The 27,114-nt window shown below is 38.2% G+C and overlaps 2 protein-coding genes across 3 annotated transcripts; both read left to right on the forward strand.

The window, feature by feature from the left end:
* The first annotated feature begins 8,820 nt into the window (after positions 1-8,820).
* Positions 8,821-17,662, forward strand: LOC134814006 (guanine nucleotide-binding protein G(i) subunit alpha-3-like). Of its 2 annotated transcripts, XM_063821964.1 has the most exons (11): positions 8,821-8,911; positions 9,575-9,679; positions 10,112-10,182; positions 10,414-10,531; positions 10,782-10,822; positions 12,786-12,886; positions 13,194-13,253; positions 13,673-13,801; positions 14,832-14,961; positions 15,556-15,709; positions 16,025-17,662. In XM_063821964.1, exons 1-11 carry the CDS (start codon positions 8,866-8,868, stop codon positions 16,210-16,212), a joined length of 1,143 nt encoding a protein of 380 aa, XP_063678034.1. In that variant the 5' UTR covers positions 8,821-8,865; the 3' UTR covers positions 16,213-17,662. The 2 variants fall into 2 exon arrangements, with proteins under 2 accessions (XP_063678034.1, XP_063678035.1); XM_063821965.1 differs by lacking the exon at positions 10,782-10,822 and having other exon boundaries at positions 12,790-12,886.
* Positions 17,663-21,219: 3,557 nt separating this feature from the next.
* On the forward strand, positions 21,220-26,808 carry LOC134813834 (uncharacterized). Its single transcript, XM_063821713.1, has 3 exons — positions 21,220-21,268; positions 21,780-22,900; positions 26,371-26,808. The coding sequence occupies exons 1-3, from the start codon at positions 21,220-21,222 to the stop codon at positions 26,806-26,808; spliced, it is 1,608 nt and encodes a 535-aa protein (XP_063677783.1).
* The last annotated feature ends 306 nt before the right edge of the window (positions 26,809-27,114 follow it).

A 27,114-nucleotide genomic window follows, 5' to 3' on the forward strand; every position in this document is an offset into this window, starting at 1 on the left:
ACTTGAACATCAACTATACAACCCATTGTTATGTCAGGAAAGGGCACATAACCGATTTATCAATCTATGGGAAACAGAAAGACAAAGCAATAAGAAGCTTACGTTCTATAATAAAGTTAAAGGTGCTTTCGAGCAGGAGCCGTACCTCACGCTACCGTCGAGAACTGGAAGCAACTTAGTGGCTAGGATCCGAATGAGCGGACATAAGCTAAACGTAGAAACTGGAAGATATGGGAGCAGAACTGGAAGTCAACATCACCGAATTTGTGAATTCTGCAGCGAAAAGTCAATGATGGAGCTCTTTGTTAATCTTCCTTGTGTTGATCCGATAATAGAAGATGAAGAACACTTCCTTAGAACATGTCCCAGGTACCATTCCAGTAGGACTAACATGAAGGAGCCCACAAAGTCATTACTATTTCATGACATGAAGAGCCTCTTTCTACCGGAGCACATAGTGGAATTCACCAAGTTCGTCGCTCAGCTATGCAGAACACGATTCCCTATAAAGAAGAAACACGAACATTAGTGTCTCAGTACGGGATATCACATTTCCTCCACAGCCCCTTCATTTTCACTTTTTCTTTACACTCATCAAACATCTTATTGGTAACGGATTTTCTATTTGGATTTCGGACTTTGACCTTTAGCTATGCTGATCTGACATTATCTCACTGTAATATAGATCTATTTTTTGTAAACCTTGTAAACCTTGTAAACCTTGTAAACCTTGTACCGTAGCATAATAACAAAATAACAAAATAACAAAATAACAAAATAACAAAATAACAAAATAACAAAATAACAAAATAACAAAATAACAAAATAACAAAATAACAAAATAACAAAATAACAAAATAACAAAATAACAAAATAACAAAATAACAAAATAACAAAATAACAAAATAACAAAATAACAAAATAACAAAATAACAAAATAACAAAATAACAAAATAACAAAATAACAAAATAACAAAATAACAAAATAACAAAATAACAAAATAACAAAATAACAAAATAACAAAATAACAAAATAACAAAATAACAAAATAACAAAATAACAAAATAACAAAATAACAAAATAACAAAATAACAAAATAACAAAATAACAAAATAACAAAATAACAAAATAACAAAATAACAAAATAACAAAATAACAAAATAACAAAATAACAAAATAACAAAATAACAACAAAACATACGATATTTAAAGAATGACTCAAAATCGTAAAATATCAAATTTGCTCCTTCATCAAAACAAATTTTTAAAATTTTAATTTTACAGAAAAGGGCAATTAAATGAAAATGTTAGTTGTTAGAACCTCCCAAAACTTATAAGTACACGGGTGTTTAGCCTCTATGAAATTTTTAACATATTTATGTAAGACATCATTATTAAAATTCTAATACAATAATTTACTTTATTGTACCTACTCGTACAAGAGGTTACAGCATGTTACGGCATGTTAAAGTATGTACTTGCATGTTATAACTTATGTTGCAGTATTAGTGCTTTTCATGCAACAAGTAAAACAAATCCTTTATGTATGTTATCGCATGTTACAGTATGTTATGTGTTAAAGCAAATGTTCTAGCATGTTCTAACCAGAGTTCCAGTAAGATATACCGGCTATACTGCAGGGTGTTGCTATGGCTACACAGTTCTTCCCCTCTGACAGTATCTCTCGAGAAGAAGACCCGTACATAATATATTATATCTGTGTACACATAATATATCCCTTTATATATTGGTGTAACGTATAGCTAATTAGTGACACGTGATGCCCATATAAGGCGATGTCAGGAACCCGCACTTCTCCCTCGTCAACCCTTATAAAAGTTCCTTATTTTACCAAAAATGGGTAGAAGCTACTGGAATAGCGGGTGTATCAACAGTTATATAGTTTTCAGTTCAGTTTTCAGTAACGTTTTCAGTACAGTTTTCAGTTCAGTTTTCAGTACAGTTTTCAGTACAGTTTTCAGTACAGTTTTCAGTACAGTTTTCAGTACAGTTTTCAGCACAGTTTTTACTTCATTCATATTCCTTGCACTTAACATTATTATGCTTTTTCTACTGGATCAATAGTACGAATAGGTGATTTCACTATTTCACTATTTTATTATTTCACTATTTTATTGATCCACTTTTTTGTTATTTCGTTATTTAATTATTTCGTTATTCAATTATTTCACTATTTCACTATTTCACTATCTCACTATTTCGCAGATTCACTGATTCACCAAGTCCCTCTATATCATAGATCTGAGAGCTGGGGGAGAGATTGGAACTGTATTAGATTTAGATGATGTACTTTGTGCCCTACCATATTAGGCCTAATCATTTCGCCCAGTTTTTATCGCAGTTGATGCTCGTTGTATTCAGATTGTAATGCCTTTATTGGTTGATAATGTGCCACCTACGACAGCTATTAAACTGTTATAAGTTATTTACTCAATAAGCTTTTATGTACTTAATTTACCTTTGCTTACTTAATAGTTCATTTCATTTATCTAATTTAAATGTTCGTTATGTAAACTATTGTATATTATATAGTAAAAGGTAGCTAGGTTAACATAGGTTATATTGTAATAAACTGTTAAAATAGAATGTACCGCCAAAAATCCAATATTACAGCGCAATAAACTTCAGTTGATAACAGAACTGTTTATGAAGGAGCACATTAAAGAGAATTATTTATAAAGGAGCACATGTAAGTCCAGTTTATAACTGAATCATGATATTTAAAATTTCAACTGTTTACCCATCAAAATGACATCATTTACCGTCATCTTAGGAACGTATGTGATGCCCATATAATAAGGAGATTATATTGTTCGTCATCTCAGTGTTTTCCGATTTAAAATAAGGTTGTTTAATATTCATCTTTGGGAGAGGTATTAATGTGTTTTTAGGTTTGTGGTAAATAATGACGTCATCTGTTTTAGTTATTATTTCTGAAGTCATCATTATTTGATGGAGTTGTTGTTTGTTTTTTGACCCATCGGTGTGACGTCACACTGTGATGTTATCGTATTATTACTGATTTAAAAGAAGGTTGTTTAATATTCACCTCTGTCTTGTATTCGTTGTTTGTATAGGATCATATATATTATTAAAACTGTTACTTCCATTATTCTCTACCAAGTAGCTGTTTTGTCAACATATAGCTTTATTACAGGGTATTCGCGATCATTATTAGCGATCAGTGTTCGCGATTAGTGTTCGCGATTAGTATTCGCGATCAGTATTCGCGATCAGTATTCGCGATCGGTATTCGTGAAAAGTATATTTTGTTTGCTGAAAAAAAAATGGATATTGTAGATTTTGCTGCAAAATAGGTCGATTTTTCGTGAAGAAAGGCTGAAATCTAATATAGTATTATAGTCGGTTGTATGGTCATACATCCGTATCCCGATGGCACTATGGCGGCACTGTCGCGGCATTATGGTGACAGTGCCACGAGAGTGCCTCGACAGTGCCGTCGGGATCCGGATGTATGACCGGTTGTATGTATAGTAGTATAGTAGATTTCCACTGCGCTCACTACAGAACATGAATCTATCAGATCATATCTAGTACATTATACAGTTCTACTATACACCTATACAGTTCTACTACACCTGCCTCTTTATTAGAACATTTAAAAACATTGAGTAAGTGCTGACAGAATGTTTTTCTAGATTATAGTACCCATAAAATACCCTGGTCCTACAGGGGTTATGTGACAGAGTGTGTGTTTCTGTGTGATGCCAATTTGTATATTAATTTATTGCATTGTTTATTTATTTGTATATTCATTTATTGCTTGTTTAATTTGTTTTTGTGCATAATTTATGATGACTTGTATCTGAGATTCTCTGATTAAACTTATTTTGTTAATTATAATGTTGTGATTGCATAATTTAGTGTAAATGTATTGTGTTTCAGTGTTATCTATCGCGATGGAAATATTGTAAACGGGAAATATCCTGTCAAAACCCAGGATACATAACATGAAGACTTTGTTGTAACTTGTATGAAAAGCATTAATATGACAGATAGGAGACTGTGTGTACATGTTAAGTGGGATATGTGTTACCATAGCAACATCTTAGCAACACCTGTGTTACCTTAGCAACCCAAATATTGTTTCCCTGGCAACCACGTCTTGTGTTAAGTTATCAACCACTAGTGTTACCTTAACAACCACTGTAGTGTTACCTGTACCATATCAACCACCAGTGTTACCATAGCAACCACCAGTGTTACCATAACACCCACCAGTGTTACCATAGCAACCACCAGTGACCATAGCAACCACCAATGTTACCATAGCAACCACCAATGTTACCATAGCACCCACCAGTGTTACCTTAACAACCACTGTAGTGTTACCTGTACCATATCAACCACCAATGTTACCATAGCAACCACCAGTGTTACCATAACACCCACCAGTGTTACCATAGCAACCACCAGTGACCATAGCAACCACCAATGTTACCATAGCAACCACCAATGTTACCATAGCACCCACCAGTGTTACCTTAACAACCACTGTAGTGTCACCAGTGTTACCATAGCAACCACCAGTGACCATAGCAACCACCAATGTTACCATAGCAACCACCAATGTTACCATAGCACCCACCAGTGTTACCTTAACAACCACTGTAGTGTTACCTGTACCATATCAACCACCAATGTTACCATAGCAACCACCAGTGTTACCATAGCACCCACCAGTGTTACCATAGCAACCACCAGTGTTACCATAGCAACCACCAGTGTTACCATAGCACCTACCAGTGTTACCATAGCAACCACCAATGTTACCATAGCAACCACCAGTGTTACCATAGCAACCATCAATGTTACCATAGCAACCACCAGTGTTACCATAGCAACCACCAGTGTTACCATAGCAACCACCAGTGTAACCATAGCAACCACCAGTGTTACCACAACAACCCCCGGTTATAAAGCAAAGAATGTGTACATGCTGCATGTACATGTTGAGTGGGAAATGCAATTCTCTTAATTAGAACGGAATGTGAGGTGTAATGAAAAGATAAGTGCAACAACCGCAGCTGCATAGTGCATACCTACACTACTCTGTTACATAACGTGTTACATAGCGTGTTACATTGCCTGTTACATTGCCTATTACATTGCCTGTTACATTGCCTGTTACACTGTCTGTTACATTGCCTGTTACATTGTCTGTTACATTGCGTGTTACATTGTGTGTTACATTGCCTGTTATGTGTTACAGTTGTAACTCTCCCTACAATACTCTGACCTTGTAGTTGTACACTATATTGCCTGTATTCAGAGTACTTAAGTTACGGGTTATCATATTATATCAGCTTGTATCATCTCATCAGTGCAGCTTAATGCTGGTTAATATACTGATTTGTTCGCCTGCTCACTCTGCTCTTGTTACCTTGTATGAGCTTATCAGTACCAGTGTTACCTTAGCAACCACCAGTAGTTACCTTAGCAACCACCAGTATCCCTCACGCTAGCTCTATTTTGTGTACTGTCTATAACAGGTCCTCTTCAAAGGACTATATACACCACTTTATTGGTAGAAGGTAAAACTATAACAGTGCTACAATATTGCTAAAATACTGTAACACTACAATATTATCATAGTGTTACAGTTTAGTCACTACACTGTAACACTATGTTACAGTTATAAACACTACACTGTAACATTATGATACAGTTTAGTGTTACAGTACAGTGTAGTCACTACACTGTAACATTACACTGTAACACTATGATACAGTTTAGTCACTACACTGTAACACTATGATACAGTTTAGTGTTACAGTGTAGTCACTACACTGTAACACTATGGTCTATGATACAGTTTAGTGTTACAGTGTAGTCACTACACTGTAACACTATGATACAGTTTAGTGTTACAGTGTAGTCACTACACTGTAACACTATGGTCTATGATACAGTTTAGTGTTACAGTTTAGTCACCACACTGTAACACTATGATACAGTTATAGACACTACACTGTAACACTATGATACAGTTTAGTGTTACAGTGTAGTCACTACACTGTAACACTATGATACAGTTTAGTGTTACAGTGTAGTCACTACACTGTAACACTATGATACAGTTTAGTGTTACAGTGTAGTCACTACACTGTAACACTATGGTCTATGATACAGTTTAGTGTTACAGTGTAGTCACTACACTGTAACACTATGATACAGTTATAGTCACTACACTGTAACACTATGATACAGTTAGAGTCACTACACTGTAACACTATGATACAGTTTAGTGTTACAGTGTAGTCACTACACTGTAACACTATGATACAGTTTAGTGTTACAGTGTAGTCACTACACTGTAACACTATGATACAGTTTAGTGTTACAGTGTAGTCACTACACTGTAACACTATGGTCTATGATACAGTTTAGTGTTACAGTGTAGTCACTACACTGTAACACTATGGTCTATGATACAGTTTAGTGTTACAGTTTAGTCACTACACTGTAACACTATGATACAGTTATAGACACTACACTGTAACACTATGATACAGTTTAGTGTTACAGTGTAGTCACTACACTGTAACACTATGATACAGTTTAGTGTCACAGTGTAGTCACTACACTGTAACACTATGATACAGTTTAGTGTTACAGTGCAGTCACTACACTGTAACACAATGATACAGTTTAGTGTTACAGTGTAGTCACTACACTGTAACACAATGATACAGTTTAGTGTTACAGTGTAGTCACTACACTGTAACACTATGATACAGTGTTATAAAGCACACATAACAGAGAGTGTATAATATCGTTAAAAATACCAGTGTTATGATGTTAGATCACTGCTTTTCAGACAATATTCTCCGCCGTGATTCATGCTTGATTGCTATTTACTTACTGAGTTCAGTAGTTCACTGTGTTTACTGCTCCAATTAATCAACTTGTCTCGTACTAGCAGCTGTATAGAACTAGTATATATACTACTACTATTATAGTATTATATTATTATGGTACACACGTTGTGCGTTTCTGTTGTAGTTGTTATTAAAGTAAAACTCCGATTTACCGCGGAGTTTGGGGAAAGGAAAAATCTGCGGTAAATCGGGGTTTGCAGTAAATCGGGGTTTGCAGTAAATCGGGGTTATGTTTGTTTACACTATGCACAAAAACCTGACAGTAAAATGTTGGGAACTTACACAATTCACAACACCCGATCAAGTGGCCATTAAAATCCAACTCAGCTCGACAGAACTTATTCTGGCAGCTTCGTTCATGGATATAAACCATAGCAACCACCGCAAGAGACACCCCCTCTCTCAAGGAATGCCATTGATCACAAAATCCCGCCTATTATAGGATCAGATACTAACTCATACCACACTCTTTGGGGGAACAGGATGTGCAATAAAATAGGGGAGGAACTGCTTCCTCTCCTCCCTAGGGGGTCGACACCAACCTTTATGAACTCCAGGAGTCACAACTCCATTATTGATCTCACTATAACAAACCAGTTGGGAGGAGATCTGATCAGTAACTTATGACAGTGATCTCTATTCCAAGTCCGACCACCGATATATCATGTTCGAATCACAGGACCGAAAAAGGAACCGAAGCAGATCCGCCTAGTCAAGAACACTGACTGGGTCAGATTTGAAGTGTCCAATTCCACAATCTTACATAAATTACGCCTGATCGACGACAAAGTCACCAGACTGGATCAGGAAACCTGGTCAACTGATGGTCCCAGACACACCAAAATGACACTCTGCCACAAACACGTCAACGTCATAAAAAATCTCAGCACTACAATCAGCAATAACGAACAAAATTAAAGAACTGCAGTGCACCTTATCAGTTATCACGGGACACTGTGGCTTTAAAAAACACCTCCACACCATTTGCAACGAAGAGGAGACTGTCTTACACTTTCTTGATCAGTGCCCAGCTATTGCCCAAATATGAGGACAATATTTCCAGGACTATTACCTCTCCGTCAATGCCATATTTGACAACCAACACATCTCCACTATTGTCAATTTCGCAAACCGCACCAAACGCTTAATTGTGCCAGAGGAGCTGGACCAGACCGGTGTGACATAGTGACCACTCACACGTTGTCTTAGCTCATCTTCGGCAACCTCCACCATGGTTGCCATACCCCAGAGGCAGACAGAGCATCCACATGCTATCCTCTCGTGGGCCATCCAGGCCCAGCCTCTCTCCAAAAAAATATGCATTTTATAAGCCCTATTTGGGGGAAAGGAGATGGCCGCGGTAATTCGGGTTTGCAGTAAATCGGGACGCGGTAAATCAGGACACGGTAAATCAGGACACGGTAAATCGGGGTTTTACTGTACTATTCTCTTGTATCTTCATCTGCTGTATTATGACTTTTACTCATGTAGGGTAGCATTACTCATTAGAGATAGTTTTTTAATACTACTGCAGCATGACGATGTCCGCTCACTACGACATTTCCACTAGAAGTACCAGAACTAGTAGCTTATTAGCTACTAGAACTAGTATTACTTATACATTTCCAGGGTTGAATATTCAGGAAATTATTACATCCTGACTTCTGATATTGCCCGTAAAACACGCAGCACTGGAAAATGTTAATTAATTCGCTGGTTGGTCCGGAATTAACATTCTCTCTCTTACTGTGTTCCTTGATCAACTGTCTGGTTTTCATTGTGATAACTGTGGATCACCCTGTAAGCCTGTAGTTCCACCGGGATATATCCTATCTTCTTATTGAACTTACTAACTCTTAACTTTTACTTACCAATAACCGGAAATTATGTTGTAACAGGGATGTAAATGAAGCAGACATGTAAGATTGGTCCAACTGTGACATGATAAAGGGTTTAATGGAGAGGTGTTGTCCAGGACTTGTAGAAGGTAAGTGTTACCATAGCAACCACCAGTGTTACCATAGCAACCACCAGTGTTACCATAGCAACCACCAGTGTTACCATAGCAACCACCAGTGTTACCATAGCAACCACCAGTGTTACCATAACAACCACCAGTGTTACCATAGCAACCACCAGTGTTACCATAGCAACCACCAGTGTTACCATAGCAACCACCAGTGTTACCATAGCAACCACCAGTGTTACCATAGCAACCATCAATGTTACCATAGCAACCACCAGTGTTACCATAGAAACCACCAGTGTTACCATAGCAACCACCAGTGTTACCATAGCAACCACCAGTGTTACCATAGCAACCACCATTGGGCCATGGGTACCAGATAGCAACCACCAATGTTACCATAGCAACCACCATTGGTACCAAAATAACAGCCAGCAAAACAGCCAAGGTTTGGAAATTTATGAGCTAATTAAGATATTGAATGGTATATCAATATCTAACCCGAGCTTACCTTAGCAACCACTAGTGTCTAGTGGTAGCTCAATAATTAAAAGATGTATAGAGCAAATGTAATATATAGGCTACACTCTGAACAATTTAATCATCAACAATATTTCTAAACTGTACAATTGTCAACTGGAGGTAGTTAGTGTATATTTCTGTGTTAAACCATGTTTATTTCAGGAGAAGGGGCCGACCCCAGTCTTACACAAGCTAGCAACAATATAGACAGACAACTTCAGGAATGGAAGAGACAACGACAGAAAGAAGTCCATTTGCTCCTTCTTGGTTAGTTCTTTGTGTTCCTTCTTGGTTAGTTCTTTGTGTTCTTTTTGCTCCTTCTTGGTTAGTTCTTTGTGTTCTTTTTGCTCCTTCTTGGTTAGTTCTTTGTGTTCTTTTTGCTCCTTCTTGGTTAGTTCTTTGTATTCTTTTTGCTCCTTCTTGGTTAGTTCTTTGTGTTCTTTTTGTTCCTTCTTGGTTAGTTCTTTGTGTTCTTTTTGCTCCTTCTTGGTTAGTTCTTTGTGTTCTTTTTGCTCCTTCTTGGTTAGTTCTTTGTGTTCTTTTGCTCCTTCTTGGTTAGTTCTTTGTGTTCTTTTTGCTCCTTCTTGGTTAGTTCTTTGTATTTTTTTGCTCGGTACTAGGTAGGTCAGTAGAAGTAGTACTAGTAGTAGTACTACTACTGTACTCGGTAGGTCAGACACATCACCAGTATTATTGCAGGTCCAGGAGAAAGTGGTAAAAGTACCATCCTGAAACAAATGAGGATTTTACACAACAGCGGCTACAATGATGTAGGAAACATTTACTTTTTAAATTAAGCGTACAATGATGATTTGATATAATTACCCTCACCAGTATTATGTTAAGCATAATCTATTTCCTCTAAATCAGGCGAAGTTAATAATAGGTGACTTACCCCGAGTTGCGAAACTAAACAGTAATTCACTCAAACATTTGCACACCATCAAAGTGAAAGTGAAAATGAAAGTGAAAGTGGACGTATAACTCAATAAATCCTCCAGAACGAGCGACAACAGTACAAGGTTGTAGTGCACAGGAATATAGTTGACTGTATGTGTGCCATTCTAACTGCAATGGAGAACATGGGCATGCCTTTCAACGATTCTAATAGAATATCAGGTCTGTTAACTTGACACAGTAACTCATTTCTTTTAGTGTTTCCTTAGTGTTATCTAAGCAACCGCCAGTGTTACCTTCACGACTTCTATTTGTCCCAATTGCCACATTTTCTCCGTTTGATATAGTAACAAAACTATCGCGCTGTGATAACCACAGAGCCATCAAATTTTAATGATGTTATAAATATAATGTTACAGCATTTCATACTATTTATTATAATGTGAATTGTGAACCTTATTTTCTATATCAGTCGATTGTTTGAAATTAAGGGAACTTCACAAGAAGTTGAAGGTATTTATATTCATGTTGCTGCCGCCCTCACCTTAGCAGCAGTTTAGCAGTTTAGATATATACATGTAACTCAGCGACGTGTTACCTTAGCAACCCTAGCGTTACTTTAGCAACGTCCAGCTGTGCCTCTTTTAGACCCTCTCTCCCTTTTACTATCCTGCTGTTAAGAGTAAATTAACTTGAAATAAAGTGAAGTAGGTTGACATAGAGTAACGTAGGTTGACATGTACGGTAACACGACATCTGTCCGACAGCGACATCTGTCCGACAGCACTATTTTCTTGTGTTTGAAGTGATATCTAAAATTTGGCACATAGAAATTCACCCAAACTTGCACAAATTATATTTTACTATCTAGAAAGTTTCAAGAAAATCGTACGGTAGGATCCGAGATAAAATATTTCTGAGTCGGACAGATGTCGCTGTCGGACAGATGTCGCCCAATCGACATGTACAGCAACATGTTTTAATCTAGAGTAATCAGGGATTGCTCCTGTAGTACAGCAGCAAATCAAGATATTAAATCTCTCCAAATTTGATCTAATCTAAAAACAAGCTCAGATTTAAACGTCGATGACCTATCCCACATTTAGTTCCTCTAATTAGATTGTGACATGAGAGACGGGTAATGAGGTTATTTAATTTAAGAGAATATGACAGACACACCGTAACTGCAGCTAAGCGTAACCTAGCAACCGTTACTTAGCAACCAACCTATCAACTAACCTAGTTAATTAGTTAGTTTGTTAAAAACTTAATAATATGTGCTGTACCTGAGCTGTGAAATTCATTTGCAATTATTTGTTTTTAATGTTTAATAATAGTGTGTATGATACAGAGGTGTAGGAATGATTTTCTTCATGAGAGGGCCAAAATCTTAGAGTTTTAAAAATTTAGCACGAGCTTTGGCCACAGCCTGAATTTCAAAAACAGCAACGGTTCAGTGTCAACTATGCCTGCATAGAATATTGTAAGTTTATGGCAGGATGGCCTAAGCGAAGGCTGCATCTTGTCCAAATTCTTTTGGCATATGGATACTATAAATGGCGAAATTTTTGTTGATGATTTTGCACGTGCAAAAGGCCTAGCTGAGCATTTTGGCAATAGAGATCATTTTCAAACACAGTTTCAAGAACGATTCAAATAATACGATTTTAAATGCATATTAGGGCCTGCAATTGGACCTCGATTGTGGAACTTAATCCCACCAAACATACTATCGAAGATCCCCTGCACTTAAAAAAATGCTTACAACGTTTGTGAAATCATTCCCGGATGAGCCTCTAGTGGCAGGATACAGCTGTCGAAATGGAAACTCGTTACTGCGACTGGTGTGGAATAAAGGCAGCAACCTCGCTGTCCGGGTGGTCAGCAACTCTGATGACCCGATAGAGGATTCTATGAAGCACACCAAAGTAACCAAAGTAACCAAAGTCACCATATCAAAGGATAAAGTCCTGCCAATTTTGAAAAACATGCTTACAGCAATAGGTCTCACTCTCAAAAAGGGTGAAAGGAGGGAGAATCTGGAACAATGTTTGGAAAATTTGTTTTAAGAAATGAATTTTAGCAATAAGGTATGTAAATTTGGACTACAAGGGGCGACTACCGTGCAGTTAAACTGCAGTTTGACAGGATAGGCCAAATGAGGCCAAAAAAGTTGGCCCATTTCGCCCCTTGCCCAGATTTTATTTCTTCCTACACCCCTGGTATGATATAAATTACTGCAGACTTTTGAAAGTAGTTTTCACATTGTATAATACCGGTTGTCCGAGGTGACCACTTACCTCAGATAATGTGCTGTGATACTCTATATAAAGTAGTGTCTATAATGGTACCGCTGCAACCCTACTTCTATAACCTATTATAGCCCATGTAAATAATAAATAAAGTTTTCAAACATTTCTCGAGTTACTAATAGGTCTATTTTATTTATAACAAACTTGGCTAACTTACTACCTAGAAAGATGCGGACTGTATCACATATTTGAAACCTTGTAACGCCTTCCAAACGCACTTGACTCCGGAATATGGGATGTGTGTTAAAAGGCTGTGGGAAGACAGGTCAGTCTTACCATGGTAACTGTTACCATGGTAACCATGGTAACAGAGCATTCTTCAATCAAGTATGAAATATTTGTTAACTTATTAATTTATTTTGGTTATATTAAATTTTAAGCACTGTACAATGTACATAAATATAATGAAGTCTGAATCTGTCATATCATCTAGTCGTGTTTACCCAGCTTCTGTTACAAATCATACAGTAAAATTGAGGAAATAAACTATTATTTCTTTAAGTTTTATTTTGTTTTCATCTTAGATAAGATGTAACAATGTGAAATAGTATTTTACATGAGTCCTATTTCAGGGGAGTGCAGAAAGCATACGATATGAGAGCAGATTATCAGATCTATGATTGTGCACAATAGTAAGTTTTATTATACTTTAGTTAGCTGAACTTATATCTTGATATAATAGCTTTTAAAATCTCCGGCAAAAGCAACTGAATTTTATAAATTTGATGGATATGATGGTCATTCATTTTGAATCCCTTCAAAGCTTTTTAGAACAGTATAATTTGAATGTTTGAGATTAATAAGTGCCGGTTCTTTGTTTTACGTAATAGATACTTAAGCTTTTGAGTACTTTATTTTACTACTCCAGTTTAATGTATTTATTAATACTTTAAATATTTTTAAATAAACTAGTTTGTGTTAAAACACAAACTAGTTTATTTTGTATTGCCATATTCATATAGATACCAATTAAAATATGGCAATAGAAAAAAAAAACGACCTGGTTTAATATTTCTGTCGACAGATTTCCTCTTACAATCTTCCATTTCAGTTTTTTTGATAACATAGAGAGGATAACAGAGCGAAACTACCTGCCCACTATAGACGACATTCTCTGTACTCGGCTGGAGACCACCAAGATAGTAGAAGCAAAGTTTAACTACAAAACCCTTAGTTTCAAGTAGGTTGCAAACACATTCACTTTCACTTTCACTCTGTCTTCATTGGTTGCAAAATATAAATATTGTGTATTCATTGGTTGCAGATACTGTTTCTTCATTGGTTGCTTTGTGCCACGTTTTTTACAGAGATGCTGGACCTGATGATGCCGGGGAAATCTAGAAGAAAATTTAGGAGGTAGTGTTGTCGAAGATTCCTTTTTTTCCAGAGAGGCAATAATAAAAGTTTTGTCCTCTTAGTTGAGCAATAGCTTGGTACTGTCCTAGAAAATGCGAGACGGTCTCTATATACCTCATGGTCACACGTAGAACAGGCATTGGTGCTACATTTTCAGGTGATATGAAGGTGTTCGTTTAGCCCACAGTGTTCGGTGATGAAGGTGCACTGTAGCTCTGTATAATTTCTGTCTGTCATAACTGAGTGTAGTGTTAAGGTTTTTTGATGGTAGCGGCATGTTTTGTTACCTAGTGTCATCTTGGTGTGTCTTATAGGTTGTAAACCATTCTATCTGGTTTAGTCTGGTTTATTATGTGCCACGTGGTGCGAATGCTGTGTTCTGATTGGTTACTTTGTGTCACGTGGTACGAATGCTGTGTTCTGATTGGTAAGTTCTGCTCAGGTAAGTCCTCCTCTTGTACACTGGTACGTGGTTTTGAAGTGCTGTGAGAGTGAGTCTGGTACGGGGAGATGTACAGTGTAATACAGTGTAATATACTGTAATGTAATATACTACATGATGACAGGTTGCAATTTGTCACACACACACACACACACACACACACACACACACACACACACACAAGGAAAAGTTTATTACATCACCCATTAACTTATTATAATGTAAATAGTCTTATAGTAGTGCTTCTCTGAGTAGGAGGGGGGTAGGGGGGAGAGAGGCGTGCTGGGAGGAGGGGGGAGGAGGGGGAGAGAGGCGTGCTGGGAGGAGGGGGGAGGAGGGGGGAGGAGGCGTGAATATATTGCAGTAACTATACATACCACTTGATAGTTACTAACTGCTAATAATCCCCCAGAATGTACGATGTAGGAGGACAGAGAACGCAGCGGAGTAAGTGGATACATTGTTTTGACGATGTAACTGCTATCATCTTCATCATCGCTCTCAGCGAGTATAACCTCAGACTTGCTGAGGACAATAAGACAGTAAGTTTATAATTTCTCAAATATACGACTGTTAGTTTAGAGGCTAAGTCGCCAAATGGTGGTACTTCTTACTCTCAAACAGAGGGGTTACAATTTTCTGTGATTGAGGTACAAATTATCAGTGGTTGCCAAAAGATCTGGCATCTTATATTAAGGGTACCCTTCAGTACATCTTCAATTTTCATCCATTGTAGTGAAAAATAGTATTATACATCTAAAATACAATATAGTGTAAGTTTATATACCTCAAGTTTAAGACCATAATTCTTCACAGATGCTGCATTTATTTAAGTATAAACCCCTCAAAATACCATTTTCTGTATATTATGTAAATAGCAACATAATTACGTGTCTTATTATCTTAACATCGTGTACCTCAAACTATTCCATTTTCTGCTCCCCAAACCAACACGTTGATAAAGAGTTTCATTGTTTTGGAGTGACATCATCATATTCTACTCGTTGCAGTGTTGCATGTATTGTCGCTTATAAACAAACACCTAAAGGGGAGTGAGTCACCTTAGGTGACGACAATTGACTTGCAAAAAGGATTCAAGTTAATAAATTTATTAATTAACCAACACTCCATTTCAGAACCGTATGAAGGAAAGTATGTTACTATTCAGCAGCATATGTAACATGAAGTATTTCACTACTACACCGTTTATTCTGTTTCTCAACAAAACTGACATCTTCCAGCGGAAAATAGAACACGTTCCAATTACCGTAGCATTCCCCGAATATAGCGGTAAAATATTCAGTACATTTTAGCATACTTTAGCATATTTTATCATATTTCCGCATATTTCAGCATATTTTAGCATATTTTAGCATATTTTAGCATATTCTATAATCAGCATATTGCGAAATATTAAGCTTTTTTGGAATGCTTAAAGACTCTTCTAAACTTCACGTTTGTGCCATCAGATTGACACTAACATATCCCCTTTGAAATGTATTACTTGATTAACTCCTAACTAGATAAACTATTATTGAATAAATATAATCAATAATGTATAAGAACTGATTGAAATGAGCTTTCAGTGAACTCTCTTTGTTACAGGTCCCAACGATTATGACACCTGCAAACAGTACATCCAAGATCAGCTCGTCGCTCTGAACAAGAACCCCGAGAAAAGCATATTCCCTCACTTCACAAATGCTACTGACACAAACAACATAAAGTTTGTGTTCGACGCTGTGGTGGAGATATTTTTAGAACACAATCTGAAGAGTGCGGGCCTGGTATGAAGATGATGTCACATGTCACATGTCACGTGACATCATGTACATGGTTGATAGTTATAATCACCTGATTGTTGAGGTTTTACGTGGATGTGCAGCTTGTATAGTGTTTACTACGTGTATCATCACGGTAACACCACAAGGAGAAAGCCTACTTATTTAATCCAAGGGAATCTGTCAGTATAAAACCACACCGTCCAATTCAACCCATTCACCTTATATGGCACTGTTATCTCCATGGTAACCTACTTCTGAAATGGTTGTGAAAGCTGCTCATTTACACACGATCCTTTGTATGGTACAGGAAGCTGCTAAACACGAAAAAAGAAAAGTTCATTTTGTCATTAAGGTCAATTATCTGCAATTTCATAACAAAAAACTGTTATTTTGAAAATATACTGTGTTGATCATTCTGCAATTAGAGCTGATAATTCTTCATACGATGTGAAGAAGTTGAATAAATAGTTTTCTTTTAGTTTCAATACTACTTATTTTACTTACAAAACTATCTAATCATGTATATTTTAGTGTAAAATTCATTTTTTTTCAGCAATTTATTATTCCATTAGATATAGAGTGCAATACTACGCTAGTTTTGAGGGAAAGATATGAGATCTTCTATCACCATGGTAACACCATGTATCACCATGGTGTTTCCACGGCATCACCATGATGATGGTGTTGATATTGAGCATTACTACGTTAGTTTTGAGGGAAAGAACTTGGTTACATGTAAACAGGATTATAAACAGGTTTATGAATACACTTAGGAACTAGTTCATAAACATAAACATGTTTATGAACATCTTTACAACTATTTTCTTGAGTATGTTTATTGACACGTTTATAAATACGTTTATAAATATGTTTAAAATCTCGCTGATCTGACTATACTGCTGTTTTCCGCTGGCTCGCCATGATATTGATTTTAAGGATTAAATATTGCTATATGTCATTATTACTAGTATTTAACCAGGTGTACGCCATGAAATATTTAAAACTTGCAATTATTGAAATCCTGACAAGCCTCATCTCAATCTCCCGATCACAACAACAACTGACCGGTTTTCATGAAGCACTACTAAACAAGACTTAAAAAATGATCCCAGTACAATATCACATTGTTAAATATAAGCCACACAACACACAGCACTAAACAGTAAAGCTTACAAGCAAGCCCTCCCATCTCAAACCTCTAAGTAACGGTAGATACCTTGTTTAACGGCTCATCCCTTTAGTCTGACATAATAGTGTTCCATTAATTAACTTAACATTCTAACAAGAGCCCATTTCTTTAATATAACAATGTAACAGCTTTAATATAACTATAAGATGCAGGGTACACGGTGTTCAGGGATTATCTGTAATCTGTGATATTAATTGTTTTATTGAAACCATTTTGCCCGATATTTTATGTACAATATATTCAAATATTTCGAATTAACTTTGAGACTAATTCTGTCTTTTGTTGAGATTAAACTGTAAGCTATAAGATCTTTGAATTGAGATGATACATTTAAAGGCTAGGTAGCTAATATAAGAACATGTGTAATTTAGCTCCCGAAATCGGCCCGGATTCAAATCTTAAGCATTCAAATGTCTTCATGACCGTGTTAAATCATTTTACACTCGAACTTCGAGATTTAAAAAAAGCAAAATAGCCCCGACAGTTCATATTCAACTTTTGAACCTCCTGCAGTCCTCTATCTACTTATTACTTAGGGTCTGACCACACTACGCCTGTTGGCGACGGGCCACATGGCCTGAGTCTAGGCCCGCCACCTAAACATACTGTGCCACTTGGCGTGGATTTAGCAAGGCCCGTATTTTTTAAATAGGCCTGCCCACACTACGCCTGTTGGCGACGGGCCACTTGGCGTGTGCCAAAAGTCACAGTGTGTCCAGAAGCCCCGCCACAAGTCACCGGAGTCACGCAACGAGGCACGTTGACGTGACGTAGTGTGTTTAGAGCTCCCGCCAGTTGGCGTGGAAACTCTCGAGGAATAGAGGCACGGATTTTAAAAATCCGTGCCTTGCTCAATCCACGCCAAGTGGCACTGTGTGTTTAGAGAACGGGCCACTTGGCGTGCATATTTGTGACGTCATCGTCCTGTCAGCCAGTCAAAATGGTTTTTTAAAATAATACATTGCGCACGTCGCGCAGGTGACGTACCTGGAACATGTTCTCACGCCAACAGGCGTAGTGTGTTTAGATAGACGGGCCACATGGCGTGACTACTCACGCCAAGTGGCACAGTGTGTTTAGGTGGCGGGCCTAGACTCGGGCCATGTGGCCCGTCGCCAACAGGCGTAGTGTGGTCAGACCCTAGTTATCTTACTGGGCCGCGTTCAGCCTGTCATTCCGCCGAATCTCTATTCTGTTCTCTATTATGTTTATAAACATAATAGCCTGAGGTCCAAGTTAATTTTGTTGGCATGTCGGCAAAACTTGCATGAAGATAGCTAAAAGACAGCCGCACAAGATGGTATAAAAACAAAACAAATCCCTTTATTTTAGCGCAGGTAAAAATCCAAAAAAGTGGTAAAAATTTTGACTTTTTTGCTTGAAGTTTGAATAATTTTTTGCAGTTGTATCAAATCAACCCAAAAATAGTCAAATCGTGTTTGCCTAAATTTTTCCTTTCCGAGAAGTACCCACTTCATATACTTTATCGAAGTTTGAATATTGTCACTCCGCAAGCGTTTTTGCCAAATTTTTGACGCGCACTACGCGCAAAAGCATTTAGTTGTTATCAATTGGCACCCGCGCGTTCATCATAAATTTCAAACAGCTATAACTCAGCAAGATTATGTCCGTTCTAGCTCATATTTTCACACCAAATAGAAAATAATGTGATCTTATTGCTGACAAAATATGAATATAATTACTCTATTTTCCTTAGAGTAATAGACTGTCAAAGTTTAAAACGCGCATTGGTATAGCACGTGACTAATACGGCCAAATTTATACTTCTTAACATATTATCGATCCTTAGACATCATACTATTGTGTCTAATTAGCGGTTAGGTCTCTAAACTCGTAGCAGAATACACGTCTTTTTGCCCGTAAGAGCCTCTACTATGTAGTAGTGTAGTAGTGTAGTAGTGTAGTAGTGTAGTAGTGTAGTAGTGTAGTAGTGCAGTAGTAGTGTAGTAGTGCAGTAGTAGTGTAGTAGTGTAGTAGTGTAGTAATATGCACTGATGCTGGATGCGCGGATACGAGGATTTTATTAACGGGTGATACTCGTAAAATATTTGTTCCATATATTGGACCGTCGACGAGTCCAACTCGCGGCGCGCGTCCTGGTAGGTTGTAAACCTACAAGGATTTTAAAACTATTTGTGTTATGGTTAAGCAAAAAACCTTAATTGTAGTTACAATTTCGTCATATAATTTTGAGGCATATTCAGCTTAGGCGTTTTGGTAGGTTATATAAAACCTAAAAACTAAATGCTGCGCTTAATTGCATGTCAGTGCACACAGATAAATGTTTAACAACGCGCAACGTACTATAATATACGGTCGTACGCGAATGTTATATAAAGCTAAGCTAACGCTCCTACTAAGTACTACATCGCTCGCCCAAATTTTAAGAAAATTCTTGTGAAAAGGCCCTTTGGGCATGAAAGTGATCTAAATCGGTGTATTTTTGGACGCTGATTCCGAATCACCCCCCTATGACGTAGGGTAAAAATGCTTCCTTGGAGAGTTATGGGCAAAAAACCGTTTTGGTCACGTGACAGGCTGGTAAAATACGAATTCGATTGTTTAGGGCTCGGGTAAGGGTTAGGGTTGTAGAAGGGTTATGGTTAGCTTCGGGGTTATGGTTATGGTTAGGGTTGGGATTAGAGTTTATGTAAAACCGTTTTGTACGGCTGCAAAACTGCATAAAAACCAAAGTCACGTGAAATTTTTGGGCGAGCGAATAAGTAAGAGCCCTTGTAACACCATGTATACACAGACCTCTCTATAGTGTATATACAGGTGTATAAAGTGTGTATAGAGGCCGCTTATGTATACCCAATACTGTGCACGTGTCTATGTTTGTCTACTCGATCCAATATCGTTACCATTGTTCCCCGCTTGGTTTACCGTGCTGTGTTCTGCTTCTACCTCCTCATTACATTACATACAGAGAGCTAGTTTCTATGATGCAGAGACTGGTTTCATTATTTGAACTCATGTGCATAGTACTGTTAAGCTGTTAGAATCAGTCTAACTCGCGAGGAGAGCAGAAGCTATAGATATCTTAATTTCTTGTTTAGTAATAATATTATATTGTATTTACTTGTAATCGTATTCAGCGGTTTTAATGTCATTTCTGTTCAGGCTTTTTACTTATTAATCGATACTGTTTTAGAATTATTCTTAAGAAAATCTAGATTCATACTTCGAATGCAGATCATGGCAACAAGTACACAGGACTCTGATAAAGAAGAACTGATAGAATCAGATCATATTGAATATGGTAGCACGCACGATGAAATACCTACCAAGTCTTTTGAAGAAATATACACTATAATTGGTAAATAAGAGGGCAGGGAGGTAGGGAGGCAGGGAGGCAGGGAGGTAGGGAGGCAGGAGGGCAGGGAGGCAGGGAGGCAGGGAGGCAGGGAGGCAGGGAGGCAGGGAGGCAGGGAGGCAGGGAGGCAGGGAGGCAGGGAGGCAGGGAGGCAGGGAGGCAGGGAGGCAGGGAGGCAGGGAAGAAGGAAGGCAGGGAGGCAGGGAGGCAGGGAGGCAGGGAGGCAGGGAGGCAGGGAGGCAGGGAGGCAGGGAGGCAGGGAGGCAGGGAGGCAGGGAGGCAGGGAGGCAGGGAGGCAGGGAGGTAGGGAGGCAGGGAGGCAGGGAGGCAGGGAGGCAGGGAGGCAGGGAGGCAGGGAGGCAGGGAGGCAGGGAGGCAGGGAGGTAGGGAGGCAGGGAGGCAGGGAGGCAGGGAGGCAGGGAGGCAGGGAGGCAGGGAGGCAGGGAGGCAGGGAGGCAGGGAGGCAGGGAGGCAGGGAGGCAAGGACGCAATGAGACAGGGATATATGGAGGCAGGGAGGCAGGGAAACAGGGAGGCAGGTAGGCAGGGAGGCAGGGAAGCAGGAAGGCAGGGAGGCAGGGAGGCAGGGAGGCAGGGAGGAAGAGAGGAAGAGAGGCAGGGAGGCATGGAGGCAGGGAGGCAGGGAAGCAGGGATGCAGGGAAGCAGGGAGGAAGAGAGGAAGAGAGGCAGGGAAACAGGCTGAAAAACTTACAACTATAATTCCAGGTGTTGGAAAAGCGCAGTACATGTATTGGACCATTTTGGCAGTGATATGTTACGTGGATGGCTCTGAAATGGTTCTAATTTCTACTATTGTTCCTGTAATAAGGTGTGAATGGGGGTTAAGCATTGTTTGGGAGACCCTGATCAACGTTAGCGCTTATTTCTTTAGTGCTCTAGGTAAGTGCCTTTTAAGTTTTATTTATTTTGTAAAACAACAGTCATGTGTGCTTGATTGATATTGCTTGGAAGTAGTTGTTTGACGGACTCATTTTCCACCATTATACAAGTGAATATAGTGAATAATTTTTTTGACAGCCACATTTTAGGTGGAGGATTGTTTGCAAAGTTTCCTGACATCTACGGAAGAAAGAAAATGATAGCGATAACATTAACTCTGCTGTTCCTCACTTCAAGTGCTTCAGCATTTGCTCAAACTAAAGAGCAGTTCTTTATACTGCGATGTCTCAGTGGAGTCTGTATGGGAATTACTTATCCGACCTGCAACAGTTTCACTGCAGAAATAGTAAAGAGCACCCACAGAGAGGTGGGACCCATGCTTTGTACCTTGTTCTTCAATATAAGTGTGTTCCTAGCTGCTGTTTTGGCCTACTTGTTTCTTAATACATTAGGATGGAGGTGGTTTGTTTTCGTAATGGCTGTGCCACTGCTAGTTTGTTTAGTTCTTCTGGTGTGTCTACTACCAGAATCTCCACGGTATCTAGCTGTGAGTGGTAGAAAGAAGGAGGCTATGGAGGCCCTTCGGCGCATGGCGAAGGTGAATGGGGTGTCTCTTCCTGAGAACTTGAAGATAGCTGTACGATCAGACCGGGAACTTGGCTCAATCTCTGACATTTTAAAATCAGATTACAGGAAAGAAACCATTCTCCTCTCCACCATACACTTTGGGAATCTTCTCATACTGTTTGGGACGATTGTATTTGTTCCGTTGGCTCTCTATTCTGGTTTCTGTGGAGGTGAGGGTGATCCTCCTGTTCATAAATGCGTTGAAGTTCAGCAGAACTCTCTTCTTGAACTTTCCATAGTTACCTTTGCTTGTGTTCTTTCCACTTTTGTTGGATATGGTACCAGCATTATAATGGGCAGGTCAATCTCACTCAAGATATTTGCAACTGTCAGCTTTATCACAAGTATATTCCTCTTCAAGTGCTTCTCCAACTTTGTGACGGTGGGACTGTTCTTCGTTATGAAGTTCATGCAGGTTTCCCACAACATGGTGACACTAATCATAATACCTGAGCTGTACCCCACTACCTTCCGTAACACTGCCATGGGTTTTATCAACAGCTGGGGCAAGCTAGGAGGAGTGGTGGGAGCTGGGGCTGTTTACGCGCTCTATTACTACAGCCCCATGTTAGTGGTTGTTATGTTCTCTGGTGCTGCGCTGATGGTGACTGTTGCGTCGTGGATCTGGAACAAGGAGACTAAGGTAACAGTTATAAGGGATGTTGGGGAGGATGATAGTTCCAATCAATCAGACTCGTGGTGATTTAGCAATTTCTTTTTGCTGGCTTGGTTATTTTATAGTTGTAGTTTAGGAACTTATTTGTTGTTTATAACCCACTTTTCTATCATTGGCTTTATAAATGTTAAATTGTAGCAGAACTTAAATAACTTTTAAAGTTTAAACCTGAAATACAGCAATAAAATGATTATGTTAAATCGTATATTTGCAAAACCCAACAGATTTTCGGATCTATTTTACTTATTTATCGCAGTCCGATAAATAGCAGAATTAGAATTGTTAAACGTGGTTGCTTTTACTTTTAGTTTGCTAAGAAAACTTTATGCTAGCGAAGAAAAGCCTTGTTGTCGTTGTTGTGAGCAATTTCATGGTCAAATTAAAATTTTTGTTTGGGATCTCCGCAATGACTGTCAGTAACATCCTTACTGATATTGATTACTTCGGAACAGATGCAGAGAAATTTGCACTTGCACTGGGGTCAGGGATTTCCTAGCCTATCGGCTATTATATTTTTAGCATGATTGGTGGGATGCTTGGTACGGCCATGGTCGCCTGTGTACCTATGTCTTATGTAGTGCAGAAGTCAATCCCGACATCGGGATTCCCGAATCCCGGGATTTCCCGGCCCGACGATTTTCGGTCGGGAAATCCCGACCGGAAAATTCCGACCGAGAAATTTTTTCAATTCCCGATTTTCGGGAATTTTCAATACTTTTATTAACATTAACAATTCAACTTGCAAATTTTAGAATATTCGAATGAATTGACTGTTGGTGCACGTTGTCAGTTGTATACCTCTCTCGTGCACGCGAAGCGTGCACTCCGAGATCAGATCAAGCCTTTTGTGGTCAAAGCTTCAGGCTCCTACTAATTCGCTCGCCCAAAAATTTCACGAGACTTTGGTTTTTATGGTTTTGCAGCCGTCACGTGACCAAAACGGTTTTTTGCCCATAACTCTCCAAGGAAGCATTTTTCCCCTACGTCATGGGGGTGATTCGGAATCAGCGTCCAAAAATACACCGATTTAGATCACTTTCATGCCCAAAGGGCCTTTTCACAAGAATTTTCTTAAAATTTGGGCGAGCGATTTAGTAGGAGCGTGTTACAAGACACGTGTCCAAATTTGAAATTAAAATTTTTCCATTTTATGAAGGAGCAAATTAAATGAAATCGGTTTGGGAATGCTTGTTAATGTTAGGTTTTACATTTTAGTTATTTCTTGCAAAATTAAAATCGTGTCTAAACCCATTTTTCACAATGTTTTTGTAGAGAGGTCTGTGTACATAAGCGGTACACTTGTAACTCAAGACTCATGAGCAAGGTTCGACCGGGATCCCGGCTTGATCCCGGTCCCGGCTAAAATACCGAATTTTGACCGGGACAAAACCGGGATTTTTTAAAAAGTTTTTTTAAAAATTGTTAAATCATCAAATAATTTTTGCACAAATGAACGATTTTTTTTGAAAAACTGAAGTTTAATGCAAAATTCTTTTATATCAATTAATCAACAAAACACTGTCAGAGTTAAGTGCCAGTTTATTGGGTGAGCTGTGCTTTTACCTCAACCTGGGGACCCCAGGCCGCGCGGCGCGGCTATTATGTTCATTAAGTTAGATATAATAAAGAATAAAGATTCAGCGGAATGACAGGCTGAAAATCGTGGGGGATTCGGGATTGACATCACTACATAAAACATAGGTATAAAGGCGACCATGGCACATGGCCGTACCAAGTATTAATCAATATTTCACTCATTTTCAAAAGCTGTTCAGAACGTTTATTGTTTGTTTCACATAGTTTTTAATCATCATTTCGTTATTAATTTCATTTATTTGTTTCTTTATTCATTTCATAATTGATTTCATTATATTCCTGCTTGATTTGATTTTATTCATCATCAATACTAGTTATCGTTATTTTTCATTTTAAATGGGGTGTACCAGTCCAAAACTTGTCTCATTCACCGTTTTAGAACAGATTTGTGGGAGCTGGCAATGCTGAGCACACTCGTTTTTTATTTTTTAATCAGTAACCATACTTATTTGTTTTACATTTTCAATAATCAATCAGTTGTTGTTATTTATAATTGTTTGAAGAGAGTTCTCTTCTAGCAGGATTTTTCTTTAGTGAGAGTACTCACTTTGTACCCTTTTCATCAAACCAAATAACTACACTCACTGGTAGTGGTGCCGCTACTAGGAATAAGAAATTGCTGCGTTAATAAATGTATAGTTAGATCTGTAGTCTTTAGCTACAGTACAGAGTTGCTAGTCACCATGATACACCAGGGTTGTCCAATAGGAAAGCAACTCTGAAGATTTGATTTATATATAACAGTATCGTTAATCATTATTCACTCGGAAACAGAGTATAGATTGATATTGGTAGTTGTTTCTTTCACATTATCATTAATCAATATTTCACTCATTTTCAAAAGCTGTTCAGAACGTTTATTGTTTGTTTCACATAGTTTTTAATCATCATTTCGTTAGTATTTTCATTTATTTGTTTCTTTATTCATTTCATTATATTCACTGTTTTTCATTTTCTCAGTATTCGTTGGAAAAGATAATATATAACGTACTCTGACATTTTCAGATGTTAATATTTTACTTTTTAAAAGTTTTGACGAGGTGTTAGAAGCCATCTTAAGGTCTAAAGAGATGAAATCTTGACTAGCACCTACCTAAAAGGCTTTTATCCAACGGGTTTTTCTCAGATTTTTGATATCTCACTTACTTTTTTCACAGGTGACCGAAACGTACACGTCATTCTGTCGTTAAGGCGACTACTATCGTTACTGAAACAAGTGCTGTGCGACACACGATTATCCTAGGATGATGAGAGTTAGTTTCTGGGAAAGCCCTAACGATGCTTAGAACGATAGGGGCTGAAAATATTATCAATTATTGAAAACTTGTCCCCAGGACTTCGTTGAAGTCGCGAGATTCGATACCCGTAAAATAATGTCGCCAACTACTAGCAAAAACGTGTCCCCACGCGCCAGGGTTGTATAGTATACAATTTCACTGATTAAAAAATTGATTTAATTGTATTTCCAGCTTCTTTTTTAAATCTTTTAGTTTAGTAGGCTTACAATTCTCGATTGATTACCTTTATAGCAACCAACAGCAATGATCAAAATGTCATTTCATAATTGATTTCATTATTATTTATTTCACATAGTTTTTAATCATCATTTCTTTATTAATTTCATTTCTTTATTTCGTTATTCATTTGTGAATGTCATCCAGAGTTTGGAGGTCTGGTTGAATATTTATATAAGAAAAAATCGATTCAAAAGAAAGCAATAATAAAATCTACAGTTTTATTATTAAATAGAAATTTCTAAAAAAGAGAAAACTTATAAAGACAATGACCGTCAGTGTGCTTTACAGATTATAAGACTATCGGACTTATACAAGTTCCTTCAGGTGTCTAAAGGTTACTCTCTAAAGAACAGCAAGGATCCTAAAGTTAAGGAGGTCTACGAGCACAGGGCCAAGAAACAAGAAGGGAGCAGTTGGTGGGGTTACACCAACGAGCTGATTGCTAGAGAAAGAGATCTTTACTTCAGAGAGTTAGTAGGGGAAACAGTGCAAGGCATGATGGGCTTGGGATCCAAGAGGAGTGTATCCAGTGAAAAGGAAAAACTAAAAGAACTGGTATCTCACATCTCAGAGCAGGATATCCTGTTGACACTGGTAGACAAGGGAGTTCAAGGACAATTCTTAACATGGGAAAACACCATGCAGCTACACTTAGGCTGGAACAACCTTATTTACAACTACAAGATGAGCCCTGCTCTTCTTAAGTTCCACACTTCCACTTCAATGCAACCCATGACGTTGCAAATACTCCAGCAAACATGAGCCTGTGGAACTATGCTGACACAGGACACCGTCCACTTTGCGGATGGAAACACTGCAACATTAAGCACATTTTGGTAGCTTGCAACTTCTCGCTGAACAACAAACGATACAATTGGAGGCATGATAACGTGCTGCGGGTCATTGCGAAATCCCTACTGGATCAAATCGAGAAGTTCAACAACAAAGATTTTAAACTTGAAGTTCAGGACTGGACAGACTTCAAGTCATTTATCAGCAGTTACCACTTACCAAAAACCAAAGATGAAGATGAAAAGAGAGAGCCCTTTTTTATTTGAAAATTCAATT

This window comes from Bolinopsis microptera, chromosome 4 (assembly GCF_026151205.1).
Source record: "Bolinopsis microptera isolate Bmic1 chromosome 4, MBARI_Bmic_1.0, whole genome shotgun sequence".
In the NCBI taxonomy this organism is placed as follows: Eukaryota; Metazoa; Ctenophora; class Tentaculata; order Lobata; family Bolinopsidae; genus Bolinopsis; species Bolinopsis microptera.